The 23,778-nt window shown below is 31.4% G+C and overlaps 1 protein-coding gene and 1 long non-coding RNA gene across 3 annotated transcripts; one reads left to right on the plus strand and one right to left on the minus strand.

Moving 5' to 3' along the window:
- Window positions 1–7,230: 7,230 nt before the first annotated feature.
- LOC145966734 (uncharacterized) lies at window positions 7,231–10,928 on the minus strand. Its single transcript, XR_014437144.1, has 3 exons — window positions 10,841–10,928; window positions 10,551–10,675; window positions 7,231–7,399 (listed from the first exon to the last, which is right to left on the minus strand). It is a non-coding gene; the product is annotated as an uncharacterized LOC145966734 (long non-coding RNA).
- On the plus strand, window positions 10,579–23,729 carry LOC145966722 (facilitated trehalose transporter Tret1). 2 transcript variants are annotated; one of them, XM_083091035.1, is made up of 3 exons: window positions 10,579–10,943; window positions 20,993–21,291; window positions 21,420–23,729. In XM_083091035.1, exons 1-3 carry the CDS (start codon window positions 10,858–10,860, stop codon window positions 22,706–22,708), a joined length of 1,674 nt encoding a protein of 557 aa, XP_082947161.1. In that variant the 5' UTR covers window positions 10,579–10,857; the 3' UTR covers window positions 22,709–23,729. The 2 variants fall into 2 exon arrangements, with proteins under 2 accessions (XP_082947161.1, XP_082947162.1); XM_083091036.1 differs by lacking the exon at window positions 10,579–10,943 and adding an exon at window positions 14,109–14,209 and having other exon boundaries at window positions 21,420–23,728.
- The last annotated feature ends 49 nt before the right edge of the window (window positions 23,730–23,778 follow it).

Here is a 23,778-nt window from a genome sequence, read left to right on the forward strand (position 1 = left end):
CACTAGACTCGTATTGCCATTATAACTGTTTTGTTATTATTATTATTATTATTAAATATATATATTATTATATTTATTATTATTATTATTATTATTATTATTAAAGCTACGTATACATATATAATATATTAAAGCAGTAAGAATACATATTTAAAAATTCAGTTCAAATTTAACACTTTAACGTTTTATGTAAAACTTTATTTCAAATTCCGCATTTATTTTTATGATAAAAATTTTTAATATTGTTATACGCTAAAGGTATGTAGTATTTCTGCCTTCTTGAAATAAAATCACGCAATTGTTCCACAAGAAATACATTCTTATGAAACAATTGCGTAATTTTATTTTAAGAAGGAAGAAAATTTTTTGCTCCATATTTTTAGCATATAAAACAATAAAAATTTATCATAAAAATAAATGCGGAATTTGAAATAAAGTTTTACATAAAACGTTAAAGTGTTAAATTTGAATTGAATTTTTAAATATGTATTTCTTCCGCTTTAATATATCGAATATGTATAATAATAAATCCCTAATTTGATCACAGTAGAATAATAATAATAATAATAATAATAATAATAATAATAATAAATGCGTAGCTTTAATAATAATAATAAATCCACACTACATAATTTCAGCTTTTAACTTGCTTTAATTGTACACATTATATTTCGGCCTTCGATACAGTCGATTCAATTAACTGACATCTATGTATCAATCAATTTATTAAAATTGCGATCGGTAATCTCCCGTATGATAAAAAGATTGACACAACCATTAAAATTCACCCTGTATAAACTGAAATAATTGCTATATATGTTCGACATTTGCACGATGTTCATAGAGAAATATCATCATTTTCATAATATGCAAACGTATGTGACATTTAGATATATTACTGTTGGCACCAAATTTAGATTACGCCTACTATATTAGAATTATTATCGTACGACGACCAGATCAAACATTTGCAAACATTGCATAAACATCCTAATCACACTCGTGATGAGAACAATGTAACTAAATATAACAGGCGTATGTGGATCGCATATATGATCTGTAAAATTAAGATAAGAATGAAGAGACATTTGTGGCAGTGACATTTTATTTACAAAAAATTCTAAAATTTTTGAAAATTTAGTTGTAATTATTTTTTTAAATTAGATATTCTTAATTGTTATCTTAAAGTTATTAAATTGTTATCTAAAAATTGTTATCTAAAAGTTATTAAAAAAAGTTATTAAAAGTTATTAAGAAATGGAAAGATTAATATACTAACAATATAACAAAAAATCTCTTAGAAGTAAAGGAAAATAAATAAATATAATCGTACTAAAATAATTATTTTATTACACTAAAGAGATTCTTGACAACAAGAGCTTAAAAAATCTAATACGATCAAAAAAATGAAAGATCAAGTAAAGAATATCGATGCGTTGATTAAATCAAAATCTGAAAGAGATCAAAATCTCAAAGAGATAATCGATATATGAAAAGGAAAAAAGCTATCGAGTATTTTTATCTTTCCACTCCAATGTATTCTATCGAAAAAATTATCACGTTATCTTAGTGAGAGATATTTACGAGCTTAATTTTTTGTAAAGATATTAGGATTATAGGCGGGAGGGGGGGAGGTGGCAATGGTGCGTTAGATACATAGAGATAGACGTGTTCAGTTTCACGCATGCGAGTCACACCGCGTGAGATGCGTCTGTGAGTTGTCAGTGTTTCGCGTGGCGCACGAAATGTATTGTTTATGCGCGACGGAGCAGACTGCACATGCTCGCACCACGTGTTTGTCACGTGCTGGCGGTGCGAGATACGTGTCACGTAAGCGCGAGCGCGCGCCCGCGCCAATAAAGTCGAATTAATACCATTATATAACCGGTGGATGGAAAACAATGCAGCCTTTTTCTTGTACGAAAAGAGAGAGAGCTTTTCGCTTTTAAAATACCTCTTTTTTCCAAGATACATAGTGTTTTGAATTTATGTAATGATTGAATTTTAAATAATTTATTTCGAACGAAATAATATAACTAATAATCATCTCGATCCGTTTAAGTTTGAAAGGATATGAATAAAAAAAAGACGAAAGAATCGATTTAAAATAAATAATCCGAATACTCTATGAAAATAAGAACATGATAATTATTTTTTTATAATAAATTGGAAGCTCAATTAATCCATAAATGAGCACAATAATCAATTCTTTTTTACAATACAAATATGATGAGCATGCATGATGATCCTTTGGAAAATAAATTACATATTAATCATGCACCGTTACATTTACTGCTAACGTATTTAGTTATTCTTCAGTTTCTCTTGTTTTATTTTATAACGTTTGTTCGTTTTAGGATTAAATTTCCCTACTTTTTTCGATTATAACACTTTTCTCCCTAAAGAATAAAATTATAATTTAAAAGATAATATAAAAAATAAAATTATAATTTAAAATATAAAAATGCAAGAAACATATTTTAATCTTATAATTTTGTATATAATTAAGAAATTGCTTACATAATCGTAAAACCATATTAGCGAAAGATTTTCGCGTTTCAGTCAAAAGCCAAGAGTTCTCCATTAATATCAGATAGATGTTATTTCTTAAAAATTTCAGAATCACATATTACTAGTAATATTTATTTAATATAAAATGTGTGTATATAAAACGACTGAAACTTTTATACAGGGTGTCCCAAAAGTCCCAGAACGGTCGAATATTTCATAAACCATGCACTTTAGAAAGAAATGTTTCAGACAAAAGTTGTATGGCTTGAAGGGGGCCATAAGATGGTGTCATTGGTTTCATCTTGGATAGTCGTTTGAAGGTCACATTAAAGTCACTTCCAACTTTTTAAATGGGTCACCCTATATGCTTTTGCATATTCTTGTAGCTTATCTCGAGAGCTTTCCAAAACACTATAATTAAGTTAGTTTTCATTAAGTACTTTCCGAGTTATAAGGCTTGAAATCATTTCTTAATTTTACATAAACCGTAAAATATCTTGTAAAATATTCATTTTTCGATTATCTTACCTTCATACTTTTATGTACAAAATAATGAGAGGAATCAATTGGTGTAAAGAAAACACATAATTGTTTCGAAAGAAAAAATGTAATTGTTAATTGCAAATTAAATTTTCTTTTTCGAAACAATTATGTGTTTTCTTTACACCAATTGATTCCTCTCATTATTTTGTACATAAAAGTATTAAGGTAAGATAATCGAAAAATGAATATTTTACAAGATATTTTACGGTTTATGTAAAATTAAGAAATGATTTCAAGCCTTATAACTCGGAAAGTACTTAATGAAGGGACTTTTGGGACACCCTGTATATAGGATTATATTTATAGAGTCTGTGTCACAAATTTTTTTTACACGTAATTATCACCAAAATCGGTAGTCATCAATATATTGATATATTTATTGTGTATTTCAGAAATTGTACCAATAATTAGTATTACGAGTAATTGTAAGTCATTATGCTACCATTCATGTAGCTAATTCATTCTAATTAATTTTCTAAAATATTGTAATTGGCTTATGCTTTCTATTTGCAAACGGCAGTAAAGATTATACGAGATCGAAAAAGTTATTTGATATTAATTCTGATTGCATATAAATATCAATTTTCGAAAGAAATCTTATCGTACCATACCAATTACATACGTCCAGTATGTTCGAGGCATTCTATATTTTAGAGAGACATGCGGTTTCTGTTCTTTCATTTATAGTATTTGCCGTGCAATGAGTGGCTTCGTTATAACAAGGTTTTGAGTCACGTGCATGTGCATCAATTTCTATATCTTTATCGAACTGTTTACTGGCTACATTTAACGAGATTGCTCAGCGCGATTAATTAGTGGCAGTCATCCCGTTGGCGCGACAACTTTAATTAACGATGAAAGAGAGAAAGAAAAAGAAAGCAAATGGTATCTGGTTTCATTTTGAGTTTCCTTCTATTGCGTAAACGGCAATTAAAATTTAATATAAAAAGAAACCATATATAAGCGTATTCAAAAATCAGAAGAAAACTAAAAGTTAATTTTTCTGATCAATTTTTCGCAATTATGCTCTAAGTTTATTTATCATTATAATTATATAAATTATACAATTATATTTTTTATCCGATTTTCATTAATTGGTAAACTAGCAAATTATCGATTTTCTGTATGTATTTTTTCTGTCCAATATATTTTCCATTATTAAAATATATATACTTAGTAAATTTACTATTTAATACACACACACAGACACACACACACACACACACACATACACTTTACTTGTAGTTATTCTCAAGTGAAGATATGCTGTTTTTTGTAAAATGTGTAAGATTATTGCATGAACAAGAGAGATTCTCGATTAAATTATCGACAAGCTTGATAAAAACAATTTTATATATATGTGTATATATTATACAATTTTCTATATTTAGCACTTGTTTTACGTCATATAATATCTGATTTAAATGTAATTTTTTCCTTTTAAAATCACAATCTCTCTTCGTATAATCTTTTCTTAATAACGCTCAATATTTTAAAGATTACACATGCAAAGATTATTATTAAATCTTCTTTTTAAATCTAAGAAATTCGTAAATCTAAATAGAGTAAATTATATAAATTTGTTTTATTCATTAGCAAATTACAATTTGCTTTTGACTAAATAAGCTTAATATTTAAGTTAATATTTAATATTTAAATTAAGATAAATTTTAATTGTTCTAATTCGTTCCTGACTTTTATTCACGTGATTAATCTCTCGACAGCTTTATCGTTCAAATTTAGATATGCATTATCCGTATTTGATAAATATTTGTATTTGTTACGGGTCTGAGATGAGGAAATAATTTCTTCGAACTCGTTTTATAATTCTCGATAATATAATTCTAAAAAAAACTTTACGAGAAAAATGATGGACTGCCTACCATATGTCATTCGAGGATTCACGTCGAGGATAAACTTTTCTATTTTTTTCATTTGACAAAATATACGGGGTGTTCGATTAAAATTATATTAAAGTAAGTCCAATAGAAATTAATCAAAGGACATGATTTTCTTATCTAATCTTCCTTTGCTAAAAATTAGTCTTAAATTTTCGAGCATTAATTACTGGAAAACTAAAGGCGCCTTTGGTGAGAAAAGATCGGTTTCAAATCGGTTGAGAAATCCGAAATGAAAAGAATATTCAGTGATAATTGTCTGGTACACCGTATGTCGAGAACGGACGTAGATTCGCGACTGCGTGTCAATCTAATTCAATACCATTGGTACAAATCTTTATAGCAATATAATTTGCGTAGTTCTGTGGACCCAGAGTTCCAGAGGCTCGTCGACACGCTGAATTACGTCGTATGTTCACAAATAACTAGTCGATATTGACGCACAGCAAATTGCACACGCGCATCGGTAAATTTCCATTCGGCTATTGCTCCTGCTGCTGTTGGCTGATGTCGACAGGTGCCTATTACGATAACGAAGAATATTTACCAAATTCACCTGTCGCTACCGGAATGGAAATTTGATAAATAAATAGACTTTTCTTATTTATTTTGTTTCTCTTTTCGAACTTACATAAAAAAGATTTCTTAGAATGGTTAGCATAATTTTCATAGAGATAATTATAGAAGCACACATATTTTGACTGACATAAAATATAAGTATCATAGAAACCCAGCAAACACCAAGTAACAGTTATATAATTGTTAGTTATAATTTCCCACTCAACAATATAATTATTATTTAACACATAACAGTTATATAACATGTAATAGTTATATTGTTGAGTAGGAAATTATAACTAGCAGTTATATAACTGTTACTTGGTGTTTGCTGGGAAGCCATTCGTGCAAAGCATTTCGCGTGAAATAACGCTTAAAGGAATGAAAAATATATTCTAAAAAATAAACGTAACAATTTTTTTTCTTAAAAAAATGATCGTTGCTAATATTGCCATAAAATCGAAATTTCTCAAGTATAAGATGAGAAAAGAACAAACATAAACACAATAATTAAAATTAAATTTAAGTTAAAAATGGAAAAAAACAATATATTATCTCATAGCATGTGATATTATAATATTCTCTTAAGAAGTTCATAAGCCTATTTTTATCTAACCTTCCTTCTGCTTGCCTTATCAAATTGACCTAAAATTTCAATACAAAGAATTGTTATCTTTAATAATGTGTAAATAGGTTAAATAAGAATTATTTTATCAATAAAACGGATACAATTATCTACGTTATTTATCTGCAAAATGACTTAAAATTGTAAATTCTATTTAATATTGAAAACAAATTATATAAATTTGCACACAAATTGTATCTACACTCTCTCTCTTTATATATATATATAAATTAGATATATTTTTTTAGACGTGTTTCAATAGCATAATACAATCAAAACGAACGAAACGATCAACTCAATCCAATCTGATCAAATTACATAAATTTCCGAGACATTTAACACAGTGAACATTTTTTTATGGTTAAATATATCATGCGTCTCGTTAATGTTTCGATATTTGAAGAAGTGTGTTATGAGCTTCTATTTCGAAAACTTTAAAGTCAACGTATCATTTGCCCGACAAATATTTATTTAGAAACACACTAACAAAGTTCAAAGAGCGTTTATTTCGACGTAATGAGGATTCCTTCATTATACATAAGTCCTATTTGTTTTGATGTATCTTATCAATCCTTATCATAGAATACGTAATATAATCCCGAATGGTCACGAGTGGACCTTTATTACTTTTATTACTTTTATCAGTTCTCGTGACTCTATCCAACAATAATCCGTGTAAATACAACAATTAATCGCCAGTATCTCGTTCTTTGCGATATGAAAATTGAAAATGAATGTTCGATTTATTATGTCTATCTCTATATATTGATATATTTATCAAATCTGAAGATGCATATATTGAAAATAATATATATAAAAGCAATTGAGCAAACGAGATAATTAGAACTATTCGTTATCAATTTCACTTTACGTGCTAATTCATCATGAATCAATTGAAAATCAATTGAATTGTATTTAGATAGGATAAATAAAACAATAAGAAAATAATACCAATATATTAATATATTAATTTTCTGAATAAACAGCATTTAATTATATTTCATTGAACAGTAACAAAAATAATTGCTTATCAAAGTACGTTTCCTAATAGAGTCGATTGATTGTTTCTCTCTATTTTTCTACGTTTATGCATGATTCATTATTTGAAGAAAAGCTCGCACAGTCACTCCTGATTCGGAGCTTCAATTAGCACGAGTCAGCGTGGCGTCATTTGATTATTCCACATGTCTGAAGATCTTGCAATTGATCCGGTTGCGTTTGCGTGGATCACGCATGCGATACATGATCCCGCCACCGGCTATTCCTGCAAAAGTGAATTAATAGAGCCGTTGACCCGCGTTGGTCGCCTCGATTCTTCTTAACGTGACCGGGAGATAAAGCCCTTTATCTAAAAATAGATACGACAGGAAAAACAACAGTCCTACGATGCTCTTTTAATTTGTTACGTATCTTTTTTATTTTGTAGCTGGATATAAAAATGGATTTAATAATAAAAATATTTGTGCTATATAATATTTGTTGCGTCTTCACGATTTAAATACAAAGCTTTAATTTTCAATCTCTGTTGAAAATTAATAGAAAAATAATTGTAAATATCTCGTGAAATAATAAAATCAAAGACGACAAATCTCGTGAAATAATCGTTAAATTATTAAATTATTTATTAATTATTAATTATTAATTATTGATTATTTATAATAATCATAAGGGGGCATGAAAATGTTAAATTATTATTTAATTTAATGTTAAATTATAATGTAACAAAGAACGAAAAATATTGTACATAGCAACACTGGACTTTCTTTGTCAAATTCGTTCCAATTAAAAAACTCAAAGTTCACATTGCCAGCTGCGAATGCACTTTGCTCGATTAAACACGTGAATCAGTGTACCATTGCAATATTTTTTGTTCACGTGCCAAACGATCACGGCTCCATTCTAAGAAATATCGTTTTAGAATGAGCGAATCGTGATCAGGAATCGCGCGCGATGTGCGATTATGTGAAGCAATCATCGGTGCTTTTCCACTCATTGTGGAAAACTTGTCGGACGTGTATTTTCATTCAAGCGTAATTAACGAGTTGGCGGTTATTCAAAGTTACTCAGCCGACGAGACTTTTACTTTTCCGGTTACTTTCGTTATTCACTCTTTACACCTCACCTAATGCATTGTAAAACATTTTGATAAGGTATATAAATAACATAATATAATTAAATAATATAATAAAATAATATAATTTTTTTACATAAATAAAACAATAAATATATACGTTTTATTATAGTGTGATTTCTTCAATAAAATATTCTTAAGTATTTTTCGATCAAAAAATATATGTCTCTCTTTCTATATATATAGAGTAAGTATATTATATATTTCCACATAGCAATAACATATAATGGAATTTTTTTCGAAAAATATGAAGTCGAACAAAACAAATATGAACAAATAACGATTTAGATATATACCGCGTGTCTTAAAATAAATATATCTATCTTTGTATATACAGGGTGTCTCAGACCACCCGTATCAGCCGAATATCTCAAAAACTGAGCGCGGCAGACAAGAATATTTCAGACACAAGTTGTAAGGTTTCAAGTAACGCATTACATGGCGATATCAGTATGACCTTGAAAAGTCACCTGAAGGTCACCTCCTTCGAAAAAAAAAATGTAATTTGCAATTAACAATTACATTTTTTTTTTGAAACAATTATGTGTTTTCTTTACACCAATTGATTCCTCTCATTATTTTGTACATAAAAGTATTAAGGTAAGATAATCGAAAAATGAATATTTTACAAGATATTTTACGGTTTATGTAAAATTAAGAAATGATTTCAAGCCTCATAATTCGGAAAGTACTTAATGAAAACTAATTTAATTATAGTGTTTTGGAAAGCTCTCGATATGAGCTACAAGAATATGCAAAAGCATATAGGGTGTCCCATTTAAAAAGTTGGAGGTGATCTTCACGTGACCTTCAGGTGACTCTTCAAGGTAATACTGATATCGCCATGTAATGCGTTACTTGAAACCTTATAACTTTTGTCTGAAATATTTTTGTCTACCGCGCTCAGTTTTTGAAATATTCGGCTGATACGTGTGGTCTGCGACACCCTGTATATACAGTGAATTAAATTAGTATCTTTCTCTCTCTCTATATATATATATAGATTTAATTCACTAATTTAATTCACTGCAATGGCAACCATAACAAGCTCCTCAATTGATTAATTACTGTCGACTCCCGGCATTGCTATAAAAGGATTGCCTCTTATTCTTGCTCTTTGAAGAATCGATTTTTCTCGAATCAAATTGCGATAAATTCGATCTCGGATAAATTCGTGACGGTTTTAGAATAACCTTTGTCATGTACAAAATATATTCTTACATTCACGGATTTGAATTTTATTTCTAGATGTCATATAGTTTCAATTAATGATAAAATTATAATTAAACTTTATGATAAGCTATTTATAAAAAAGCGACACAAATATGAAATATTTGCAGCTAAAAATTGAATAATCAGAATTGAATAGTCATGCGTCTCTTTGTAGACGATCTAACGAAACTGACACATTGTTTACTAATTGTAAGAAACATTCACCTTGATTAGTTATTAACAAGATATATCATATTTTGAAATTTAAAACATTATTTAAATTTTTACAATTTTAAATCTTTCTTTTTCTTTCTATTTTTCTTTCTTCTTCGTTTTTAAATGTATAATTTATCATAAATGTTTAATTGCTAATATTATTGTTTCGAAAATACTTTCAACTATTAACAATTTTATTTAATTATACCTATCCTATCTTCACAAGATTAAATTGTTTGAGAATAAATTGCAATTTCTATATCTGAGAAATAGTCTTAAAAATTTAATTTTTTGAACATGTGTATTAATTATAAAAGACAATATCTTGAAAAAAATCTCATATAGAGGGCTGAATTTAAATTTGTTTTCGTGGAAACGAAATTTTTTCGAAGATTAGATCGAAAATTTTGTAAAGACCAAACACGTTTGCGTGTACCAAGTAAATCGCAACTTGCGTAATATATCTTAATCTATCGCCGACGATCACATGCAGGCTGTAATCGCTTGTGATAAGGGTGATAAGAGTGTGGATATTATGAATGCAAATAAATATGAATGTAATAAGTCATTTATGTCCATATTTTTCATATTCTCTTTTTCTTTCTCTTTTTTTCTAATTATATTTATTTAGTATACAATATATTTTAATCATATGCATACAAAGTTAATAACACAAATATTTATAATAAATAAAACAAATATTTCTAAATTAGATTTGCATTACTTTCGCGTACTTTTTAAGCACTTTTTTATATTCTATTACATTTGACGTGAATAGATTTATTTTAATAAAACTATTTTTAAATTTTACAAAAGTTTTAAAGCGCAATAAATATATTCCTATATTTGCACTTACAGGTAACTATTGGTAGAAATTTTCCCAATTTTGACGAGACGATTGGATGATCGGGAAGAATCATACGGAACGAAGCGATATCGATTCGCTTCTTCTCTGCGCGAACGTGACATGCCGTCTGCTTTCTGCCTTAACAAAGTACAACGAATGTGAACATCGTGAAAATAAGCGGAAAGGAAATAAGATAGAGAAGCACATGACTGCTTGGATTGATAGCAAGCTCGTGACCACGGTTTGTTCGATAAACCACCAAGAACCGAGAATTTAATCGACCACAATTGGCCACATACGTGTTCAGTCTTTCGCCATGGTCAGAAATTACGCCATGATCAGGAATTACGAGACATTCAGCAGCAACGAGCCAAATGTATCGTCGCCGTCAACATCTTTCGAGTGAGTACTCGCTGCTTCTTACCAAGTTCTTCCTGTTATCGTCATTCTGATATCGTTGTTGATTTGAAACGAAAATGGCGCGTGATGCATTGATGTTTTATTTATGATTAGATGAATAAGATAACGACAGCTTTTGATATATACGATCGTTCTTGCAACATCTCGCCATAATGATGGAATAAATCCACGTCGAAATGACAGATTTTACAGCTATATATTATTCTGAACGTACGTTTAGTGTTAATGGGACATGATGACCATACGTTTCGAAATTTTACTAATTTTGATATAAAATTATTCCTGTTAATGATTCTCTGAATTTAAAAACTTTCCTTACAGTTTTCTTCATTATTTCAAATTTCTTACTTGAGACTTTTTTATGTAGATCTTTATATATTTATTATAATAGTTTATTCCAATTAGATTATTTATAGCCTTGTTCTCAGAATTATATAAATGCTCATAAATTCAAAATCATTTTCTTCGAATAACATACTTTGATCTTCCCATGGAATTGTCCTATAAATTTTCGTTGTCATATCGAAAATAAAATTTGAGTATTAATGATTGAGTTTTTGGACAGAGCTTATCGAATAAAAGCGAAGCATTATTGAACATACAATAATTTTCTAGGGACGGAAATGTCAAAAGTGAATAGAAGTGAATAATGAATTTTTCATTTTTCTCGTTTCCAGGAGAAATCAAATAATCTTTCGTAAAATTTTAGTTTATTCGAGAATTGGGAGAATGATTTGCGTGCAACCTGATGAAAAATTAAACATAGAGATCATATATCTCGATATTTCCTAATATAAATGTATCAAGCTACAAAATGCTAAATGTTACGCATAATATATAAAAAAACATCTGCACATTTTATTATAAGAATCTTACATGTTTGTCTAATCGTGATACATGTCATGTATGCGACGATTACAATGTTTGTATAAATCCTTGTGACCAAGTATTTGCAGGCCAAGGTTATCTTGCTTATGTCCGTCAGATTACATTTACCGTAATCGTGCGATTCGTCATGCTCGAATTTACGATGATGTGACCGTCAGATGCATCAATATTGACTGATAATGCCAACGTAATTAGGCAAATTTAACCGAAAAATAAACCAGCTTACTCTTTTAATCTTTACACTACTACTCGATTCTTTGATGGTATAATAACATATATATATTAAAAGATAATCGTATCTCTCGACAAAACACATATGTGAATGAAACGCATACTCCCTCCGTCTTTTGCCAACCGTAGGTTGGCAGCAGTCGGGAGTAAAAAGAGTTAATTTAATTATGTAACATTTAATATTTAATCGAAATGATTTGCTCAATCTTTCCATCACAGTTAATCTCTTTTTTTTTTTATTTGCTTCATTTATTTTCCAACGAAGTTTTGAAATGATAAAACCATTTCGCTTTCTATCACAAATGCTATCGTAAAAATAGAAAAAGATTGAGTGCTGCATAAATATTAAATCATTCCGATATTCCGTCGCGAGAGAAGATCGACCATTATAATTATCTTTTATTCGACTTTATCGCACATATTTATAAGTGCTTCCATCGTCATTGCTTTTTATTGCGTTTAGATTCTCATTTTTATTATAGAGAGACCGTAAAAGTCGCAAAATATAAATCTCCATCTGCGTTTTCTTTAGCAAAATACAGTCTTTGCGCATGCATTTTCAATATCTATCTTTAATCCTTTCTTTTTTTTTAACATATTTTCTTGTTTGTTTTATTATATTCCGTAAGATTCTTCACTGATAATGCACACGGCAGTGCATAAATAGATATCGTAAATATCGTGATTTCGTCAATATGCGTATCTCTTTTTTTTCTCTTTTACCTTTGCTCGGCAACGGAAAGAAGGCTACCTCGCAACGTGATCTGAAAGAGGTTCTTTTCAAGAGACCGGGTTTATCTCGTTTTACGTAAATACGAAGTAGCGTTTCACGAGCAACAATCGTGACGGTTTCACGCCCGACACTATTTTTCTCAGATAAAAAGATGATCGAGCGTTTGCGACCGAGATTCTTATCGATACTCGAGATAGATTGCCCCCCATTTCATTAATCACATGTCGAAACATTTAAAGAAAAAATTTTGACGACCTTTGTGACGACGCGCCTTTCTCTCTCTTGTGATAGCTTAATAGATTATTTTTCAATTTTAATCACTATTACTACCACATTATCATGTGCTCGAGAGTATTTTTCCTATTAGAAGAGCATTAATCTTAAATGATCATTAATTTTAAAAGAAAAAATCCGATATATTTATGATATTTATATATTTTTATTTCTTTTTATAAAACTTTGCGCAAACTTTTTTCAATATATCTCAATTTTTCTTTCATTTTATGTAACTCATGTTACTCTATTATTGTGTTATATTACTTATTCCGGAGATATATCGGTATCATTAATAATAATGAAAAAAAAGATAAAATGTCTGCAATAATGAATAACAAAGAGAAAAATTCAGCGTGAAGCTAGACGACCAATCTTATCGATTCCTCGTGAATTCTCGTTCGTGTTTAGTCGATTAATTTTGCACCTTGGCGCTTCCGTTTCCTTTCCGAATGTCATGACCTTAACCTTCCTTCCGTTTAATGAAATTCGTGCAATACTTATCCGTCCGCATGCGCTTTGCTGTCAAAGCTCTTTGTCTCTCTTCGTCTCTCTCCCACGAAACGAATCGCATCGCATATAAAGCTTTCGCGTAATCTATAACCGTCAGTCGCTTCGAGCGAGCCGTGACGTAAACAAGTATTCATCAGCTGTTCGACTTCGCTCTTACACGCGGTATTATTCACCGCGAACGCAGGAAAAAGGGAAAGAAGAGAGAATCTCTGTCGACATCGCTAAATAGGAGAGCAACTGGAGAAAACGACCCGCGCAGATGTATCGTCCGTGGAGAAAGATGTTTGTAGGCTTTTACGAAATTGGACGCACGATCGGATATTCCTCGACTAGTCTTTGAGAGTAAGGTATTCGAGGATTTTACAAGATCCTCGAATAAAGAAAATTGGTCGCGAGCCCTCAGTCAAATCTGGAGAGTAGAAACTGCGTGGGCGTAAGAAGAAAGGGCCAAGGAGAGAAGCGCGGCGATGAGCCGGCGACCTTACGGTGATACAACATTGTGATCAGCGAATTGTGATATATATTTGTACATTATACGCGATACGCCGGTATATCGTGTACCTTATTCAAGAAAAGACCAATTCCCCATAACGACATTCGCCATGGCAGAGTGAGTAGACACATGTTTCTGTTATTTTTGCAACTTGCAGTCTTGCTTTCGCATCTTTTTCCATTTTCCTGTCTTCTCCTTTCGTCTCTTATACATATTTTATTTTAAAAATAGAAAAGATACATGACGTGATGGAGCGCGCCGAACTGTTTATTTCGTTCGTTCTTTCTCTATTTCTTTTTATAATGTTTCACGACAGCACGTGACGTTTGGTAAACACAGAAGTCGACCGAATGTCTAGGGTAAAAATTAAACAAACAATACTGCGCATTTTTTGCGATATCTTTTGAATATTTGATAAACATGCGTCATAAATTCAATTGTTATGCTATTGTATTGCGTTTCCCGATATATTACAATCGTTAAATTAAAAATTTTACATAGAATTTTTACTTTAATTTCAAGAGCAAGTGATTTTCTTCCTAGAAGAAAAAAAAATATATATTTATATCTTTGTTTTATGTATCGCATTTGCTGTTATTTGGATGGAATCGTTGTAACATCTCCGCTCCTCCTCTCACGTGGTTCAAATGTGACTTTGAACAGAGGCGAAAATACGGAGCAAAGTCGAGGGTTGTCAATGTCACGAATATATACACATGATCAACAAGTGATGCTATATCGAGTTTTCTTGTTTACAACGGTCGAACTTCGGATAACAATAATACGTTATAGGAATAATTTTATAGTTCTTACCTTGTTCCAAAATCTTCTTTCTCCTTGTCGAAAGCAGTAAAATGCGAGATTAACGAATTTCAGAAAGATCGTCTCGGAGGTCATGTTTTACAAGCATAAATTTTAAAGCTGCTTGAATATGAATCGTGAATCAAGATAGATTTATATGTCACTGCTGAAAAAATTCATAAATTAATACAAAACATGATCGAGATTGCAAGAAGAAAGTAAATAAGAAAAGTTTTTGAGGAATGAAATTAATTTCTTCGATTCAAAAGTGAGCTAAATTTTTCTAACGAGAGACTGTTTCTTTAATTCAATTCTCTAGATGAAAATGTTAATTTTATACTCTTAGCCTATTTAATATGAAAACTGTGTTCAATGTTATCTTAGTTTCGTTTTATGCTCTTCGAAATAGAACATGGCACTCGCGGACTATGATCGAATATAAAAAAGTTGTGTCATCTTGTCGCTGTCCTTGTCACGTCATCGGGTGCATTTTATGTGTGCAAAGCTTCACTGAAAGTGATTACATATATTTAGCAATTTTATCAGCGAAACTCCGAACAAAGAGAAAGAAATTTTCTTCTCTCTCTTTTCTTTTTAACATTTAATGAATTTGTCAGCAGCAAATAATATTGTTAATAAAAGCTGATGTCTGTATGATGTGTGTTGATGCAATCTGCCTATTAATGTTATACTGGATAATACTAACATTGTATGAGACAAGTGTGATCGATCTGTTGCGATATATTATCGATACCGATAATTACTGTTATCATCGAGCTATTAGCATGTTAATTGACTTTTAATGACACGAACCTACCTGCTCTTCTTCGTAAGCTATACATTATTGCTGAAACTGAAAATTATGAAAAATTTTAATTCAATATTACGCATTTAAAAATTTATTTATTTGTGATAATTATTTTATTTATATATATTTTTTATCTATATTAATTGATTCCTGAATATACAAAAGTCGTAATATGCGTGAACCGTAAATTATTCGCACTCGCAAAAAATTGCGTCACTTAATTTTTATAATTATTCGCGCGCGATTATAAAAGCGACTTCACGATATATGCTATTCGGATAATATTATATAATCGGATTTGATTTTCCCGATTGATTTATCTATGATATTTCAATTTCATTGATTATCATTTAATAAAACGCGTTCATTAAATTGTTTTTTATTCTGACATAAATAGCATAATTTCAATAAATTGATATGCAATCGCAATGCGCCGAAGGCCAACAATGTGAGATAATTTTAAATTTAGAAAGAGAGGGCAGTCGCGTAAAAATTGTTTAGTCTGTTTGATGTCGGCCTTGTGAGAAAATTCGTCAACGGTGAAATCGAGATAATACAGGAAACGGAGCAAAAAACGTGGGTTCTGACGAACGATGATGACGGGCAATGACGCCTTCCACTTCGCGTCACATTTAAACGACGATAATGCGGATTCTCATGAAAAGCGACACTCCTCCTTCGTGACCGTAAATTAATAATGATACGATATTTAGACGATAATAAATTTCATGTTACTGGTACACGCAGATGCGTGACTCGGTGTGTCGTGTAACAACAAAGAGATACATTGTTACATTAATATCGAGCATTAACATCGGATTAAAGAAACTTTGAGAGAGTTGATATTTTTTAGCATCTCTAGAAAAATTAATTAGAGTGGATAAAGAGAGAATATCATTGGGGTGAGATCAAAGATTCCATTACCTTCCTGAACGTTAAGTGGCCCGAGAACTTTTTACCGCAAAATTATCTTCAAACGATGACGCAATTCCTGTATTACGGAGCAACTTCGAGCTAGTGAATACAGAGTCACGGATGATTTTAAAACATCATCTCGCGAGGCGTGAATCGTAAATTATTCACACTCGCAAAAAATTGCGTCACTTAATTTTTATAATTATTCGCGCGCGATTATAAAAGCGACTTCTCGATATATGCTAAACGAGACTAGCCGATTGGACGTTGCTGTATCTCGATGCAACGTGCAAATACCGTATTTCGTAACGCATTATAATATTATTGTTGCCTTTCGAGATGTTTTACAGTCACCATTGCTGTTTATTCTGTTTTACATTCACCTTCATTGAAAGTGTGATGTAATTAGACTATTAATATCAGGGACGCATTCGTTGTTTGTTCGATCAGGCATGATATCTGCGAGAAATGCATTGTATGTGCATGCGTATGTGTATGTGCATATATGTATATGATTCCATTCCACTTGAATTTTCTTGTTATGAAAATATCGAGCGATTCCGTCATATCGTTGCCAGAATTCGCGAATCCGCTTGGCACTTCTTGTAAATTATTAGATTCTATTAAGTTACGCTAAAACTTGTAGACATCTGAGAACAAAACTAGAGCCAGCTCGAATCTTATTCTCATTTATATATCGTATCCGATTCGATGTTTCTCTCTTCATTTTTTCCAAATTCTTGAATAATTTAACAGTCAATAATTTTTAAATCACACACACACACATCATTTTCTTCTCCTTGAAAATAGAAATGTTACGAAAAAAATGCTCTTTCTTATTTTATTTCAATTATTAATTTTTTAACATGATAAAATTCAACGTGCACTTTTCTTAACATGAACTTTGAACTGCTATTGTTAATGTTGTATTTCACATTTCAATCGAAAGATTAATATTTATGTGCGCGTGCTGTTCAGCAAAATAATTTAAAAAATCTCGCGAACCTACGCATTTATATGAACGACCGATATCTGTATATAGTATGATAAAGAGTAATCGCGTTTCCTCGATTACTCTGGAACAGAATCACAAAGCTATGATTCAAGTCTCGTAGAATTTATGCGAAGTTATTTTATATAGGGTATTACAAAATTATTGTACATTTTTCGCCAGATTGTTTAGTCAATTTAAAGTCAATATTTCTTTAATTTTATTTAAAAATTTTATTTACAAAAGAAAATTGGAAAAAGCTCTTTTTGCAATCTTTCAATTTTTCGCATCATATATCTTTATAATCATATATATCTTTATAATTAAGCATCAAATGAAAAATTTGTTAAACTAAATTCCACCTGAAATTAAGTATAAAATATAATTTTATTATTTATTCCCTGAAGTTTAATTTGTGAATTTTTTTTTAATTTATAACTTGACAATTATCAATGTGTGTCTCAACATTAAAAAAACGAATCAACTTTGAAATTGACTTTAAAGAATCTATCATGATAAATCTCAGCGATGATTCAGCGAAAATTGAATTTTATTTGCTATTCTCAGTTTTTAGCGGCATTCTCAGTTTTGAAGGCTACCGAGTGTCGCTTTATTCGCATCCGCAAATAAATAAAGTGCGTTTAAGAGTTTGTTGCGGAAAATTCCGCTGATGCGATGAGGAGGTGGTTACGCGGGCCAGCGTTCGATGGAAAATCTTTCTTGCGAAATCGCATCTAATTCTGAACGAACGAACCCCTTAAAGTACTCTCCGATTGCGTTCATATGGCCTTGCGATATGTACAAAGTCAAGGTGTAAGGAAAAGTATAGCGCGCGTTTCTCAACCTAACTACCAGAGCACGACGTGAATACACTCTCGGAACCGCTTTGTCTGTCAGGAACAACGGCGATGTCGTTTTGTTGATAGGCGTCCGTCTGGCGTGGTATTTAGAAAATAGTCTCCTCCTTCCGTAATTTGGCAGACCGACTTGGAAGATCATAAAATTCAATAGTTACAGTGCCAATAATTTTGCGAAAAGATTATCGTTGTTTGATACGAACTATAATGCAGAAAAGAATTTACTGTAAATAATACGAATTTTTGTAAAAATATCCACTTTCTCTCTTCGTCGGAGGACCAAACATTAAAAATTGTCGGGATTATTTCGATGGAATGATTATATTATGATTATATTTTATATATTATGATTATACGATTATACGATTTGAATATAGAATACGATGCAAAATTTCGGAGCACTGTGAATGGTCGTAAACATATGGTACTATCAGCGATTGGAGGTCGTAAGTCTACGAAAACAATATTCGTGCATGTAAATTTCACTTTCAGTTGGATTCACGGTTGCAAAACACGCGAATCTAAGATGCAAATTCTGACTATCGGTCGATCAATATGTAGCTTTTCATTTAGAATAATTCGATCAATGTCGTATTATGATCGTTAAATTTAGTTGATTGATTAATTCGCACACTCGATATAATAATAATAATAAAGAGTGATTAATACGTAAATGTACAAATATATAAATGTCATTAATTAATTTGCCTCGTTTACATTTACAAATAATAAATTAATGCGTTGTCAGTCAATCGTGACGAAGCCAGTGGTAATTGTCGATGCAGGTGCGAGTAAAAGTATCGAGGAAAAAGTCTGAAGGTTGATTGTGCAATATGACGAATAGTTCGTCGACCGCTTAACGTTTTCTATAATTGTGGTAAACGTTAATTGCCGGTATAAATCACTTCTTCGATGTGTAACAAGTTATATACGTAAACAACATTGTTATATTTGTAGTTTTCATTGTCGATGAAAAGATAAACGAAAGCGTGCGAGAGAGAAGCGGACATATCTCTATTATCGCAAATTTACATAAGTTCTTCATCATGTCACTCATGTCAATTCACATAAACATTGTAATTTTTTTATATAACAAAAGTTTTTTTTTATCATTATTCTTTCGCTCGACAATTGCAATCGCATATAATAGAATTCTGAAGAATAACAGGTTTTGTTTTATCGCAGCTTAATGCAAATGTACACTCACTGAATCATTTTTTTTTTTTTATATAACACGCTTTCCCCCTATTCCTAAAGATCATAATACTCGGCGATATATTATGTCATCCCGTACGCATAACTTCGCAACCTTCGAAAAATTTAATCAAGCGTTCCTTCCCCACTCGTGAAGGTCTTGTTTCATAATTCCCCTAAACAAATACTATCCTTTCAATTAAAGCCACCGTTCACGATATATCTGGCGTCTTAAAAAAAAGAAGAAAAAAAAGGAAAAAGAAAAGAAAGAAAAAAACAAAAAATATATATATATATATCTTGCATTATTATTAGACTAGTTATTACTATTGTTAGAGTAGGTTCACGATAAAAATTTTTCATTTTGCTGAAATGAAGCATCATGGTCGTCATGAATATTTTTCTCGAATGTATTCTCTTCTTTTCTATCTATGCGATATCTCCTTATACTGTATGCGATAATCCGACAAGTTGTCAAACATTTATATATACATATATAGGTCGGTTTAATTTTAGTAACATTAAATCCGAGCCAAATTTATGATCGGTGAGATGTGCTCGACTGCCATGAACTTTACGAGCAAGTATTTAGATTTATTTTAATTGTCATTATTGACAGATGATTTAATCTGATTTTTATCTGCGATATTTGATGCGGAAAGTTTTCCCCGTTATGTCTCATAGCACACATTTGCCATGTTATCTGTGGTATAATTATTATCTTCGCACGATAAATAGCGATAAATCCATGTTTACATCTCTCATTCTCGCAAGCGATATATATATATATATATCTTGAGAAAAAATTAATTGCAAGCTTGCATGGTTTTTAGAATGACCTTATACGAAACGATCATAACAAAAACGATGAGAGTTTCATGTTAATTAATCGATTTTATCAGTTTGTACATAAATAATTCACATATACATTCACTTGATATGACTCACACAGTCGCGTGCCTAATGCATCATCGCATTATTATCATTCGACGTATTCTTCATTTTCTTTATTATTCTTCATTTGACATTTAATAAGTCTAATATTGAGGCAGGAAGTCTTGCTTTTGCATAATTTAATGATAATCAAATACTTTTTCGATTTATTATATAACTGTTAACGCAAACGCTATTTTTGCTCTTTGAAATTCTAGTTTGTCTTATTAAAGATGCGAAGCGTGTGCGATAGTAGCAAATAGGCTGCGAGTGCAAAATTCATGCTCGTTGTTAACTTTCCGTATACATCCTTCAACTGTTTGATCGTGGCAAATAAATATTACACAATATATTATGTATAATGCTACTTCGTATTCGCTAATTGTCATTTTTCATCACAGAAAGAATAGCAGCGCGCAAGATCCGGAAAAGACTTCGTTGGTAGATTCGACGGTGCTACCAAAGATCCAAGCTTCCACGTTACTCGATAACGAGAAGACGGATCTAAACAATGATCCTGAGAACGTTCGAGCACCTAGAGGTAGCGCCGTCAGGCAAGTCCTGGCCGCGCTAGTGGCTCAGCTTGGCACCATCAACACGGGCATGGCATTCGGATTCTCCGCCATCGCTCTGCCACAACTCCAAGAGCCAGACAGCATCATTCCCATCAAAGAAGGATCGACGGAAGAGTCATGGATCGGTACGTACAAGATAATCAGTCTATAACAAGACGAATAAAGTTCTCTCAAAACTGTAATTTTTATATTAAATATAACTTGTACTGAAGATATATCTTTTTTGCTCATTTAGTTTTTTCCTCCTTCGCAGCTAGCATGTCCTCCATCGGTACACCAATCGGCTGCTTGGTATCCGGCTACATGATGGATATGTTTGGCCGGAAACGTTCACTCATCATCACGGAGATCCCGGCTCTGCTCGGATGGCTGCTGGTCGCATTCGCAACCGACATACGCATGATTTATGCCGGTCGTTTCTTCGTCGGTCTAGGATCGGGTATGGTGGGCGCGCCAGCGCGCGTCTACACCAGCGAGGTGACGCAGCCGCATCTTCGCGGGATGCTAATCGCGTTTGCGAGCGTCGGGGTCAGCACCGGAGTGCTGATAGAATATGCTCTGGGAAGCATAGTTACGTGGAACGTCTGCGCGGGCATCAGCGGTATTTTGCCACTGACCGCGTTGCTATTGATGTTCTTCTTCCCAGAAACTCCGTCCTACCTCATATCGCGCAACAAACCGGATCAAGCCGAAAAGGCATTGCAGAAGTTTCGCGGCAGTACTTACAACGTGAATCGGGAGATGCAAACGCTCGTGGAGTTTTCCAATAAGAATAATATTAAACGACTCACTGGATTCCGGGAGATTGTATGCGCTTTGCTGAAACCAAATGCGCTGAAGCCGTTCACTCTGTTGTTTCTATACTTTTTAATATATCAGTGGTCGGGCACCAACGTTATAACTTTCTATGCCGTCGAGATCTTCAAGGACTCAGGGACGAGTCTGAATAAGTATTTAGCCACGGTCATATTGGGAATAGTTAGATTCATCTCTACGATCGCGGCTTGCGTTTTGTGTAGAAAATACGGCAGAAGACCGCTCACGATGTTATCTTCCGTTGGCTGTGGTTTGTCCATGATAGGATTAGGCGGATACATGTGGTTTAAGAATTATAGTGTCGAAAATAATCTTACACTCGTCGCCACATGGTTTCCGGTCTTTTGTATATTCGCGTACACCATCACTTGCACCATGGGCTTTCTGGTGATTCCATGGGTGATGATTGGCGAGGTTTATCCTGTCCAAGTACGCGGTATTATTGGCGGGTTGACTACCATGTGCGCGCATTCGTTTATCTTTATGGTGGTCAAAACTTATCCGTTTCTCGCGAGTTCGCTCACTCGTCATGGTACGTTCATTCTTTACGGTTGTATATCTTTATTCGGCACGATATATTTCTATATATGCCTTCCAGAAACTAAAAATAGAACATTACAAGAGATCGAAGATTATTTCTCTGGCAGAGGTAATGCTTTGATGACCGGTAGAATAGACAATAAGCCAAAGGTTTTAGAAGTTAAGAAGGGCCAAATATTACCATAAAAAAGGACCAATCATGTAATTCTTAACATCCGTCTACTTAACAGAATTTATTTTAGTTAAGAGAGAAAAAGAGGAACGCATTTGTTTGTATCGATTAAGTTTAATTGAAGCCATTCTACCGAAAAAATGATGATAGAAAGTAAAAAAATGTTATCGCTTTATCAAGGATAACATTTGTGAAATGGGCAAAGTACTCAAAAAATCTGACGTTTGCTTTGTGATGCAAATATATACTTAAAAAAAAAAAAAACATTAAATATTTTTAGATAATTGACAATGATATAAATATATGTGATGTATTTTTTTATTCTAGAATATATTATTTAAGCAAGTTATAAGAGAAAAAATATATATTTTTGTAGGACATACTGTAAAACATACTGCAGAACAAACATATTTGAACACAAAGCATGAAAATAATTAACTATATATAACTAATAATAAACATTGCATTCTTGTAACAACAATTACACGAACATAATAAAATATTAAAAGGAAGTAGCAAAAATATATAAAAATTCAACTATAATCTTCAGAATTTTTCTAAATTATAAGAATATTTACTATATATAAAAAGACAAATTTATTATATTTTAATAAAAATATGCACAAAGAACAAAAATGGTGCTATTTATATAATATAGTATTAAACAATATGTATGTAAGTAACTGTCATTATGTGCTGTATATATATAAACAGCATATAACAATTACTTATATATGAAAAACTTACTTATGTATGACAAAATTAGAAATTATAAGCCAAATTTAATTCATGATCATGTCATATATATTGCCAATGACAACCATTATTTTATATAATTAGACCGAAATTTTTTTAAGTATAAATTTATTGTAAAGCACAAGTATGTTATCATTATGTATAATTCAGAATCGATAGTAATATTAAATAATGAGCGAAAGTATAGATTTCATTTATTATAGTATATATATATATATATCTGTTAATGTTTTAATGTGATTGTTGTTAGGCTCTAAATTAATGTGAATGACTGTACAAGTGACATCTTTTATTATAAAGAGAAAAAAAAGAATTTATTGCTCATTCA

This window comes from Camponotus vicinus, unplaced genomic scaffold (genome assembly GCF_025532165.1).
Source record: "Camponotus vicinus isolate PSW18456_S1 unplaced genomic scaffold, iyCamVici1.0 SCAF_2, whole genome shotgun sequence".
NCBI lineage: Eukaryota > Metazoa > Arthropoda > Insecta > Hymenoptera > Formicidae > Camponotus > Camponotus vicinus.